Source organism: Geotrypetes seraphini, chromosome 4 (assembly GCF_902459505.1).
Source record: "Geotrypetes seraphini chromosome 4, aGeoSer1.1, whole genome shotgun sequence".
Taxonomy (NCBI): Eukaryota; Metazoa; Chordata; class Amphibia; order Gymnophiona; family Dermophiidae; genus Geotrypetes; species Geotrypetes seraphini.
The window spans coordinates 136,836,846-136,850,064 of NC_047087.1; the positions used below are offsets into that span (position 1 = coordinate 136,836,846).

Consider the following 13,219-nt stretch of genomic DNA (forward strand, 5'->3'; position numbering starts at 1 on the left):
GACGTGCTGAGGATCGAGTCGGTTCAGCGAACGGCCACCAGGATGGTCTTGGGGCTCAAGGATCTCACGTATGAAGAAAGATTAAAAAAATTGCGGCTGTACTCACTTGAGGAAAGAAGAGAACGGGGAGATATGATTGAAACATATAAGTACATCACGGGACACATCGAGTCAGAAGATGATATCTTCTGGCTCATGGGACCCTCGACCACCAGAGGGCATCCGCTGAAAATCAGGGGAGGGAAGTTTCATGGCGACTCCAGGAAGTACTTCTTCACCGAAAGAGTAGTGGATCATTGGAACAGACTCCCACTCCAGGTGATAAAGGCCAGCAGCGTGACGGATTTTAAGAGAAAATGGGATACTCATGTGGGATCTTTAAGGGAGTAAATTCAGGGGAGGGGATACTTGGAATGGGCAGACTTGGTGGGCTATAGCCCTTTTCTGCTGCTTTTTTCTATGTTTCTATCTACCTTTCACTGTGTTCCATCATGACAAGGTACTCATCCTAAATTTCTACCTAAAGTGGTTTCAGAATTTCATCTCAACCAATCCATTGTTCTTCCAGTGTTCTTTCCAATGCCTCATTCTCACTCTGGAGAATCAGCTCTTCATACTCTGGACTGTAAGCGTGCTTTGGCCTTCTACTTGGAACGCACCAAACCACACAGAACTGCTCCTCAACTTTTTGTCTCCTTCGATCCAAACAAGTTGGGATACCCAATCTTTAAGCGTACCATCTCCAACTGAATGGCTGCTTGCATTTCTTTCTGCTATGCCCAGGCTGGATTACAAGTCAGAGCAATGGAAGTTTCTGTGGCTTTCCTCAGATCTACACCTATTGAGGATATTTGCAAAGCTGCTACCTGGTCCTCGTTTCATATTTTCACCTCTCACTATTGTCTGGATGTTTTCTCCAGACGGGATGGCCATTTTGGCCAGAGAGTATTACAAAATTTATTCTCCTAAGTTGCCAACGCTCCCATCATCTCATTCTGGTTAGCTTGGAGGTCACCCATATGTGAGAATAGGCTGCCTGCTTGTCCTGGGATAAAGCACAGTTACTTACCGTATCAGTTGTTATCCAGGGACAGCAGGCAGCTATTCACAACCCACCCACCTCCCCTGATTGGCTTCTCTGCTAGCTATCTGAACTGAGGATACTCGCCCTGCACTGGGCGGGAAGGCACTCGCATATGCACGGTGCGGCTGACTTGAAACTTCTACGTTTCTACAAGCAAGTCTGCTTGGAAGGCTATCCGCATCCGGGCTCCGTGGATGACGTCGCCCATATGTGAGAATAGATGCCTGCTGTCCCTGGATAACAACTGTTACGGTAAGTAACTGTGCTGTATACCAGGACAAGCAGGCAGGTATTCTCACTAATGAGTGACGTGATCCAACGGAGCCCCGATGCGGACGCCTCACAAGCATTTTTGCTTGAAGAAACTCGAAGTTTCGAGTCGCCCACACTGCGCATGCGCGAGTGCCTTCCCACCCAGACCAGGGCGCATCTCCTCAGTTCTTACTTTTTCGCGGAGTCGAGAAGTCCGTCTTCGATTCTCTGCGTGAAGATTTTTCACTTGTGCCTTCTAAAGTCCGCGGTTTTGAGTTATTTTACTCTTAATTGCTGATTTTCGTTGTTCTTTCTTGTTTTTTAAAAAAAAAATTAAAAATTTCTTCCGTCCAACCGGGCAGGCCACATGGCCGCAGCCCCGCGGCTTCGATCTTGCGGCGGAGCTTATCCGGCCTATGTCCCGGCCTATCACCGGTTTTAAAAAGTGTGCCAAGTGCCAGCGCGCGATTTCGCTAACGGACCCTCATCGACGCTGTATTTGGTGCTCGGGCCTCAACACCTTCCAAAATCATGCCGGCCTTGCACCACACTCACCGCTCGTGCTTTCAAGCACCGTTGCATCTTGTGGGAGTCGCTGTTCAGCATGGAGTCCTCGACGGAGCAGTCTTCATCAAAGGGCCCCTCACCTTCGACTTCTTCCACTGCTCCCCAGCCTTCCACCTCTGTGGCGCCGAGTCTCATCAAGCCTGCATCGTTCGTGCCGGCTCCGACTCAGCGCCCGCTGCGATGCCTTCCTCGGTCTCTTCAGGTCAGGTAGCACAGCAGCCTATCCCACCGGTAGTGCTAAAAGTGCCCAAGGCTTCTAAGCCCAAGCACTCATACACTACCCCCAAAAAACGCGAGGCCCGAGCAGGTGGTCCCATTGCTGATGCAAATCATCCAGAACACGGCCATAAAGTTAATCTACAATGCAAAAAAATTCGATCACGTTTCCTCATTATTAATTGACGCGCATTGGTTACCAGTTAACCATAGGATCCTCTACAAACTGATGTTCCTAATTTTTAAGTCCCTCACATACAGCGAACCACAATTTATTTTAAAATCACTTATCCCATACAAACCCCAAAGATCTTTGCGCTCATCTAATCAAAATTTATTAACTGTGCCATCGTTAAAAATCATTGGAACAAGAAGAGCTGAGATGTTTACTGTTGCAGGTCCACAATGGTGGAATTCCCTTCCCCATTACATCAGAATAGAAAGTGATATCCTAATATTTAAAAAGCTTTTAAAATCTTATTTATTTAAGGACGCCTTCGATTTATAACTTAACTTAAGGACGCCTTTAATCAATTTTTATGCAAGAAAAGCTTTAAAATTTTACCCTACCTTTCGTTCTTTCCTGGTTTTTTGTTTTTTTTCTTCTTCCCCATTGTAACTTTACCCTCCTTCCCTATCTTTCATGTGAGTCATAATTGATTTTATTGTAATTAGGTTAAAGTTTCTATATTATATTATTATGTACATCGCCTAGAATTTCGAAATAGGCGATTCATCAAATGTGAAATAAAACTTGAAAACTTGAAACTCCTTGCCGGCTTCGTTCCAGACCTTGCTAGAGAAGCAATTCATTGAGCTCTTCACCACAATAGGGCCTAAGCTTCTCTCCCAAACCTAGCCTGGGCATGCGGAGGCCTCCCGTGAGGTCGAGCCGCCTCCAGTGCCTCAGCGATACACACACTCTCTACAGGGAGCAGAGTCTCTGCGAGTGTCTGGTCTGGCATCGGTGCATGCATCGCAAGGAGCAGAGTCTTTGTCCATGCCTCCATTGGAACCGATTCACTCGATGCAAGAAGTAAAGTCTTTGCGAGTGCCTCCATTGGAACCTATTCACTCAATACAAGGAGTAGAGTCTTTGCGAGTGCCTCCGTTGGAGCCGATCCACCCGATACAAGGAGTAGAGTCTTTGCGAGTGCCTCTGTTGGAGCCGATCCACCCGATGCAGGGGCTCGAGCCTCTGCGGGTGCCTCGGGGTGATTACAGCCATCCACCCCTGCTTCTATCAATGGCCTCCAGCCCCATCCACTATCTGAGGGCCTCAGCGAAGACACACTCGCCTTGTCCTTCGAGGCCGATGTCCAGACACGACTCCCATCATCGATCGAGGCATTCATCGAGGCACTCGTCCAGACATGCCTCGCCTCATCGAAAACAGCCGTTTCTGCAGTATTTCACACCGGCTACTTCTCCCCTGTTACCGGAGCTCGAGGACTCACTGGAATCTATCTCTCCATTACGATCCCCATCCTCATTCGATCCTGAGGCCTCGACGTCCTCGAGGCCCTGCTCTGGCTGACCAGCTATCGTTTTCCTTGTTCCTGCGGCAGATGGCTGCTGATATGGACATCCAACTGGACACAGGTTCCAAATTTTCAAAAGAGTATCTGGAGACAATGCATCTCCCTCAACCGCCTGCTGAATCCCTCAAGCTTCCTCTACACAAGCTACTGGATCAGATCTTTGTGCGGTGCCTCGAAACACCTTATTCCATCCCCGCTGTGCCGGGCAAATTGGTACACCACAAAGGGTTCGGCAGTTCCCAACAAATCCCTCTTGGTGGAGTCCTCTCTGAAGCGGTCTCACCCCTCCCAGGTCTACGCCACTGTTCCACCTGGCAGGGAGGGCAAGACTATGGACCGGTTTGGCAGGAGAATTTACCAGAACTCCATGATGGCCTCCAGAGTTCTGAATTACAACTTCCACTTCATTACATATTTCGAATTTTTCCTGTCTGTCCTCCAGAAGTTCATGCCCTATCTGGACTTTGGAGCACAGTTTGAGTACCAGGAGGTTCTGGCTTCACTATCCCAGCTCCGCTTGCAGATGATGCAGTCCTCCTACGATGCCTTTGAGCTCTCGGCTCGGGCTACGGCATGTTCGGTGGCCATGCGCCGACTGACGTGGCTCTGAACCATCGACATGGACCCCAATCTTCAGGACAGGCTTGCCAATGTCCCATGCGCTGGTACCGACCTCTTCGATGAGTCCATTGAGGCAGCAACCAAGAAGTTCTCAGACCACGAGAAGTCTTTCCAGTCCATCCTCCGTCCGAAGCCCAAGCCTGCTCCTCGTCCATCACACCCACCGTTGATCTACCAGTGGCTTTACCCACCTAAACAGGCTCCACCCATCCGTCAGCCTGTTAAGAGGCAGCACCCTCAAAAGCAACAATCGTCTGCTGTCCCTAAGGCTCCTTAGCCCTTTTAACTGTCTCAAAGAAGGCATAACTTCTGTCGTTCTACCGTTTTCAAGTTTACCATCGATTGGAGGTCGTCTCCATCACTTTTACCATCGATGGACAACAATTACCTCCGACCTCTGGGTCCTCTCCATCGTCAAGGAGGGATACACTCTTCAATTCCATCAAGTTCCTCTGGAACATCCTCCAAGAGAGTATCCTTCCAACTTGACCCAGACCACCCTTCTTCTTCAGGAAGCTCAGGCCCTATTACAGCTGGGGACGGTCGAACCAGTTCCTTTGGCCCAACAGAACAAGGGTTTTTACTCCCGGTACTTCCTTGTTCCGAAGAAGACGGGCGATCTGCGCCCCATTTTGGATCTCAGGGCCCTCAACAAGTTTCTGGTCAAAGAAAAGTTTTGCATGTTGACCCTGGCATCCCTGTATCCCCTCCTCAAGCAGAACGACTGGTTATGCTCTCTGAATATCAAGAAGGCCTACACTCGCATTCCGATTCATCCGGCCTCGCGTCAATACCTCAGATTCAGGGTGGGACATCTTCATCTTCAATACCGAGTGCTTCCCTTCGGCCTGGTCTTGTCACCCAGAGTCTTCACAAAGTGCCTGGTAGTGGGGAACCACAGCCTCCAAGTGTTCCCCTACCTGGACGACTGGCTCATCAAGGATTCCACGTCTCGGAGTCGTCCTCACGACCCAGAAGACGATTTGGTTACTGTAACATCTGGGGTTCGAGATAAACTTCCCGAAATCCCATCTACAATCTTCCCAGACTCTTCCCTTCATCGGAGCTGTTCTGGATACCACCCAACTCAGAGCGTTCCTCCCTCCCCAACGTCTGGAAGCTCTCCTCCATCTTTGCCACTTGGTGTCCTCTCGCCCGTCCATCTCGGCGAGACACAAGATGGTTCTCCTGGGCCACATGGCTTCTACAGTTCACATGACTCCTTTTGCCAGACTTCACCACAGGATTCCCCAGTGGACCCTGGCATCTCAGTAGACGCAGATATCCGACCCTCTGTCCTGACACATCCAGGTCACTCCTGCTCTGCAACAGTCTCTTCGCTGGTGGATGCTATCCTCCAATCTATCCAGAGGTTTGCTGTTTCAAACGCCCCCCCATCAGAAAGTCTGCACGACCGACTCGTCCACTTATGCTTAGGGGGCTCATCTGGACGGTCTCCGCACTCAGGGTTATTGGACCAGCACGGACTGCTAGTGCCACATCAATCTCCTGGAACTCAGGGCAATTTTCAATGCTCTCAACGCTTTCCAGCACCTGCTTCAAGACAAAGTGGTCCCCATTCGCACGGACAACCAAGTTGCCATGTATTATGTCAACAAGCAGGGGGGCACGGGATCGGCCTCCCTCTGTCAGGAAACTCTGGAAGTTTGGGATTGGGCGATTCGCCACAACACCTTCCTCAAAGCTGTCTACATTCAGGGGGCGGACAATGCCTTGGCGGACAACTTGAGTCGTCTGCTGCAACCTCACGAGTGGACCCTCCACTCAACGCCCCTCCATCACATCTTCTCTCAGTGGGGAATACCTCAGATCGACCTCTTTGCAGCCCCCCACAACTTCAAACTGCCTCAGTTCTGCTCCAGGATCTACACTCCTCACCGCCTTGAGGCAGATGCTTTTCTTCTGGACTGGACGAATCTCTTTCTATATGCGTTTCCTCCATTTCCTCTTATTCAGAAGACTGTAGTCAAACTCAAGTTAGACCATGCCATCATGATTCTGATTGCTCCACGGTGGCCCAGACAACCTTGGTACTCCCTTCTACTTCAACTCAGCAGCAGGGAGCCCTTCCTTCTACCAGTGTTTCCATCGCTGCTTACACAGCATCAGGGATCTCTACTTCTTCCCAACCTGCAGTCTCTACACCTGACAGCTTGGTTCCTCTCAACGTAACCCCTCTCCAGTTTTCTCAACCTGTGAGAGATATCCTGGAAGCTTCAAGGAAGCCTGCTACTAGACAATGCTACCACCAAAAATGGACTAGATTTTCTGCTTGATGTTTTTCTCATCATCATGAGCCACAACACTCCTCCTTGTCTTCAGTTTTGGATTATCTTTTGCACCTTTCTCATTCTGGCCTCAAGTCTACATCAATACGAGTCCATCTTAGTGCAATTGCTGCTTTCCATCAGCCTCTTCAAGGGAAACCTCTCTCTGCTCATCCGGTGGTTTCCAGATTCATGAAAGGACTTTTCCATGTCAATCCTCTCCTCAAACCTCCTCCAGTGGTTTGGGACCTCAATGTTGTTCTTTCTCAGCTTATGAAACCTCTATTTGAACCTCTTAACAAGGCTCATCTGAAGTATCTCACTTGGAAAGTGGTGTTTCTCATTGGCCTCACTTCTGCTCGTCGAGTTAGTGAGCTTCAAGCATTGGTTGCGGATCCACCTTTCACAGTGTTCCACCATGACAAGGTGGTCCTTCGCACTCATCCAAAATTCCTCCCCAAAGTGGTCTCGGAATTTCATCTGAATCAATCCATTGTTCTTCCTGTTTTTTTCCAAAGCCTCACTCTCATCCTGGCGAATCAGCTCTTCATACTCTGGACTGTAAACGTGCTTTGGCTTTCTACCTGGAACGCACCAAGCCATACAGAACCGCTCCTCAACTTTTCATCTCCTTTGATCCGAACAAGTTGGGACGCCCCATCTCTAAGCGTACCATCTCCAACTGGATGGCGGCTTGTATCTCCTTCTGCTATGCCCAGGCTGGATTATCCCTTCACAGTAAAGTCACAGCCCATAAGGTCAGAGCAATGGCAGCTTCTGTAGCTTTCCTCAGATCGACACCGATTGAGGAGATTTGTAAGGCTGCCACTTGGTCCTCGGTTCACACCTTCACTTCTCATTATTGTCTGGATACTTTCTCCAGACAGGATGGACAGTTTGGCCAAACAGTATTACAAAATTTTTTCTCCTAAGTTGCCAACTCTCCCACCATCCCATTGTGGTTAGCTTGGAGGTCACCCATTAGTGAGAATACCTGCCTGCTTGTCCTGGGATAAAGCAATGTTACTTACCATAACAGTTGTTATCCAGGGACAGCAGGCAGCTATTCTCACGTCCCACCCACCTCCCCTTGGTTGGCTTCTCTGCTAGCTATCTGAACTGAGGAGACGCGCCCTGGTCTGGGTGGGAAGGCACTCACGCATGCGCGGTGCGGGCGACTTGAAACTTCGAGTTTCTTCAAGCAAAAATGCTTGTGAGGCATCCGCATCGGGGCTCCGTTGGATCACGTCACCCATTAGTGAGAATAGCTGCCTGCTGTCCCTGGATAACAACTGTTACGGTAAGTAACATTGCTTTTTCTGCTACATCCAATCCAGAGTGTGTATGATAGATGATAGTGCTATCTATGCATGTTTTTTCTTTTTTTGCCGAACATCTCCCTGGGAGCAACTATTTGAAATGCATTGTGAAACATCGCATGTATTTTAGCCTTATTGAAGAAGGGCAGTTTTCTGACAGCTATTTTGTTTATAAATTATCATTCCTTATCATCCCACCAGACCAATACAGATGTTTTTGTTTGTGCTGTCCTGCCAGCAGATAAATAGACATAGAAACATGATGGCAGATAAAGGCCAAATGGCCCATCCAGTCTGCCCATCCACAGTAACTATTATTTTTCCTCTCTCTAAGAGATCCCACATGCCTATCCCAGGCTTTCTTGAAATCAGACACAATCTCTGATTTCAAGAAAGCCTGAGATAGGCATGTGGAATCTCTTAGAGAGAGGTCTCATGTGCCTATCCCACGAACCATATCTTGCAGAAAGCCACACTCATTGCTTTCGGCATCTCCCATATAGCAGAGGAACAGTTGGATTTTTTTTTTGTTGGTTTTTTTTATTATTTATTTATCATTTTATAAATAATTATCAAGTTAAACTTGTACAGAAAGCAAAAATTTAAGTTTAAGGATACATAACCATAATCATCATATTAAAGTCCAAAAATCAAAGAAACAAATGAATAATACATATCCATATTTTCAAAGAGAAAACAAAAAGAAAACTCTATTATATTACTTAAATTTTACTCAAGTCCACTTTGAGGATCAAGATGTACAAAGGACAGTTTAAATTAAGAAAAAGAAACAAATAATGCTGAGATTAATCTAAGCTGAGCTCAAAGTTCCCAATAACTTCCCATCTAGGGCTAGATCTTATTGTCCTTTTCTTTTTCCAAGCGAGACAACGACAGGAAGGTTACCAGCTGTGAAGGATCAAAGAAGACAAATTTCTGAGAAGAATAATACACTATGCATTTACATGGGTGACGTAAATAAAAGGTTGCCCCAAGGGCCAACACTCCTGGCTTTAATAGTAGAAATTATTTACGACGCCTCTGGGTTTCTCTGGCAAGATCAGGATAAATTTGTATCTGCATTCCTAAAAATGTTTTCATTTTATTTTTAAAGAAAAGTCTCAGTAACCAGTTTTTGTCCGGGGCCAATGCCACTGTTAATAATAAGGTTGCTGGGACTGCCTTTTCAGTATTCGAGGATTCCAATATAGTGGATACATCCAAGTTTTCATGTTCAGCCTCTTGCTGTTGTTTCCGTTGATTAGTAGGAAGATAGTAAACTTGTGTAAATGGTGGTATCATATTTTCAGACAAACTCAAAATTTCCATCAAATATCTTTTCAGCATCTCCTGAGGTGTAATCATTAAGACCTGAGGAAAATTTACCAATCTTAAATTATTTCCACGGGAAAAGTTTTCCAAGGATTCTAACTTTCTTCTAAGATTGGTATTATCCTTAATTATTGTTTCATAAATTTGTTTGGTCTTAATTGACTCCTGGTTAATGCTGACAATCTCTTTTCTAAGCTCTGTTGTTTCCTGTTTTACTTCTTTTATTTCTTTATCATGATGTTTTATTTCCCCTTCTATTTGATTTAATTGAGGTTTTAACAAATTAGGAATATTGGCAACCAGGTCCCAGATAGTTTCAAGTGTTACCTCTTGGGGTCTCTGAAGATGAAAAGAATAGGCTGTAGACTCTTCTCCCTCTGGTGAAACTGCCTGTTGAGCACTCTCCTGGATCTGTCCGTTCCCCTCTGCTGTCGACTCCTCTGTTTCTTCAAACAGACTCTCTTGAAAATGTAGAGAGTCTGGATCCCTGCTCCCTCCATGATTAACAACGGCCTCCAGGGCTGAACATACTCCCTCTTTGGAGAGTTCTCCCGCCTGCGGGGAGCTGGTAACCTGAAGGCGTGGGGGCGGAGCCCTTGTGTCAGGGCTTAGCGTGGTCTCAAGTCCCTGAGAGATCGCCTCCGTTCTGCCCATTCGGGGCATCTCTAGCGGGAACGCCTCCGATTGTATGGAACTCTGCATGCGACGGAACAGCTCTTCAATGTTGCCCAAGCTGGGTCCGACGGAGCTCAGCGAGGCCCCAGCCGTGCTCCGACACCTCCGCTTGGGCATTCTGTTGAAAGTTCGGCACGAAATCAAAAGTAAGTGAAGAGCTCACCAGCGCATGACGCTCAGCTTAGCGATTCAGCGGCCATCTTGATCCTCAGTTGTAGGTGAATGCCTTCAGTTTTTATTTTCTGCATGCGAACCGTGCTGAAGTGTTTCTGATCTGCTCTGCTTATTTTTCTTATTTGCAGCGTAAGTTCAGTGCCCTGAACTCCCTTTTTTAGGGGTTCTCTGCCTGGGAAAGGAAGCAGTTTCTACAGAGCTGAACTGCAACTTCATAGGGCAAGCTTCGGGTGGACCTGTGGAGCCAGCCTGCTGTATGCCACCTCAGAGCTTGGGGGTCCATCCCCCTGGGAGTGAGCTTGCCTTCTGAACTTTTCAGAGGCTTAGGCACACCCTGAGTAAGAGCCCTTGTGAAATCAGGGTGCAGGCTGCATTTTCACGCCCCCCGTTCACACATTGAAGTTCTGTGGGGGTGGAGGTTTCAGTCAGGGTCTATCCAACTGGCAGCCAGAAGATTCTGAAGACTGGACTGTTTGCTGACATTCTGAGTCAGAAATTCCTTTCCCTTCAGCTGCAGAGAGAGGTGACAGGCAGGCATTGCAGAGAATGAGTATTGCCCCATTATTTCCTATGAAAATTGTGAGAGAGCTATCTAAAAAAGTCATTTTTGAGGGTTTCTGGAGGCAAGGTTCAGATCCCCCACCTCCAAAACTCCTATTTCAGCATTTTAAATTTTTTCATTTAGTTCCATAGGCCGTTTTTGGCCATCTTGTATTTTAATCATTCTTTTTTTCAACTTTTTTACCATCTCAAAACCCGTCGATTTTTGTAAAAAATCAATAGAGATGGACTCCTCAGCATCTGATCTCCTGAATTCTTGTGTTTGCGCTGGATTGCTGGTGGAGGAGCGTCTATATGCCGTGTCACAGAGCACGCAATAAGGGGACAGAAGGTTTGGGCTTTGCCCCCTCCGAGTCCTACAGGGCTGGACAACCAATGTAGGTCCATGAATTGATCAGAAAATTTTGTCTGGTACCTGTTTTTGGCAATGGCGTGAAGCGCAAGTGCACAGAGTCCGGGGATCCCTTGAAAGCCTAGTCGGGGGTCATCTTCGGCCCCCTTTGTGTGAATTTTCCCCAGAATTTGTCTAGCTCATGTGGAGAGCCTATCTTACAGACCCAGCTCATGCGGTGTAGCCGGCGAGCACACTGCAAGACTAAGCCAGTGCTTTCTTTAGTGGAGGTCACTGCTCTGGTCCCCAGTACACAGGTTCCTGCGTCCACAGATTGCCTTAGTTGGCACACCGATGCCATGCCTCTTGTCGCCAGACGCTGATTCCATTTGTGGAACAGTTAAGTTAGATGCCTCTTGGAGCCCTGATCTGGGTGATGACCACTCCATACGCCAGCTGTTTGTCAGTTTTGGTCCACCATTTCATTACAGACACCATGACAGAACTGGAGTTGGAAAGTCAGCCCTTCACTTCTCAGTGTACAGTCATGAGCCCCTCTAATGCTCCGACATCCTTTTTTCCTGCGCATCATCTCTCATTGCTCTGGTCACAGAGCAGTGGGAGACTCCAGAGGGTTCTTTTCAAAGCGACCAAAGCAATGTCTAAGCTTTATCCTATGGCACCAGACTTTCAACAGTTGTTTGAGTAACCAAAGGTGGACTTGACAGTGACTTAGGTCACCAGGCACACAGCCCTTTCTAGCGTAGGAGGATTGCTGCTTACGGATTTCAGGATTGCAGGGTGGACATGGTGTTAAAGAAGCTATTTGAGGTGGCTTCTTTAGGCATCAAGGCAGTAGCAGCCTCATTTGCTGCACACGAGACTACGCTGAGTACCATCGGCAAAGGAAGGCGCCTGGCCATAGCTGGTGCTGGAAGGAGTAGATTATGTAGCAGATGCCTTGTTCTAGTCTTGGTATATGCAGTTGCTGCTCACGGGATGCTTTGGATCCATCTGGGGGCTGGTGAGTTAGCCTCTAAAGAAACATTGAGCAGGCTACCCTTCAAAGGACAGATGCTTTTCGGCAAAGGGCTTAATAACCTCATGGTGGACCACCGCCCTAAGTCTCTCCCGGACAGCAGACCTTGCCATCCCCCTCAGGTGAGTCGCGGCTTCTTTATATAATTTTGGTTGATACGGATCCAGAAAAAAAAAAAGAGTGGACGTATTTGGTAAATAAGTTTTTAAACGTAAACCAATCTGATCACTCAAAAGTATTCCAACTCAAATCAGCAGGACATGATACATCAGTTGCAAAAGTTATACAATCATAAGGCATGATGTCAATGCAAGTTTCTTTCAGGTCTATCACCTTCTCATAAAAATATTGAGTTAACATCTCCAATATCGGTGGGCAGTCATGGGTGGGAGTCTGTTAATCTACAAGACAAAATCTATATGTCTTTGTTAGCTTTGAATCTAGCAATGCAAAATCAAAAGAAGATTTCACAATAACAGCAAGATTTCTATACAGTGGAATGATTTCATAACCCAGAGGGCATAGATCTTTAAAGGATCCTTCTCTGAAGGTAGCCAAGTTTCAGTCAGAAAGAGACATCCAAATTGCTACTAAAGCAGCCATTCTCTTATTAAAAAAACCAAAAAACACTCCTCACAGAACATATTTAGAGTATGCTGTAGATACATTACCTAATTACTATCAGGCAGAAGCATATAGGGTGGGGTGCTAACCAAATACATTTCCTCATGAATACTGTGACCTGTATATTCAGCTATTTATCAATCCTGGAACCTAAATAATAATCAGATCAAAATAATATCACTATTTATTTCTAGCATCATTGATTAGAGAATGTATTTTAAAATTGTGAAACTTGGACATTCAGTATCTTCCCTCAGTAACCACGGGATGCATGTTCCATCATTTATTCCAGGCATTAGAGTATTTATTGTACTTCATTAACTTACTGTTGCACTTTCTCTGTTTTGCCAATATAACTTCCTTCCTGTGATGCCTCATGCCTCTTTCCCCCTTCCTGTACCCAACTCTGCTTGCTGATATCCACTCCTGTTCCTTTTAGTTTTTCTAGTGCTGACAGCTACAGCTTAGCTCTCACTTTGACAGTTTCTTTTTACATTGATTAGGAGGTTTCCACTGGACGATATCCCATTAGAAGAGAAAGAGGCAGCAAACTGGTTGCATCGACTCTATCAGGAAAAGGTAAAGTTCTTCCTTA

At 46.7% G+C, this 13,219-nt stretch overlaps 1 protein-coding gene across 2 annotated transcripts in view; it reads left to right on the top strand.

The window, feature by feature from the left end:
* AGPAT3 (1-acylglycerol-3-phosphate O-acyltransferase 3) overlaps positions 1–13,219 on the top strand; it is a 123,103-nt gene that overhangs the window by 102,962 nt on the left and 6,922 nt on the right. For both annotated transcript variants that reach the window (XM_033941999.1, XM_033941998.1), the window contains one exon: positions 13,128–13,203. In XM_033941999.1, coding sequence (XP_033797890.1) covers positions 13,128–13,203 — 76 coding nt within the window. The remainder of the gene's footprint in view (positions 1–13,127; positions 13,204–13,219) is intronic.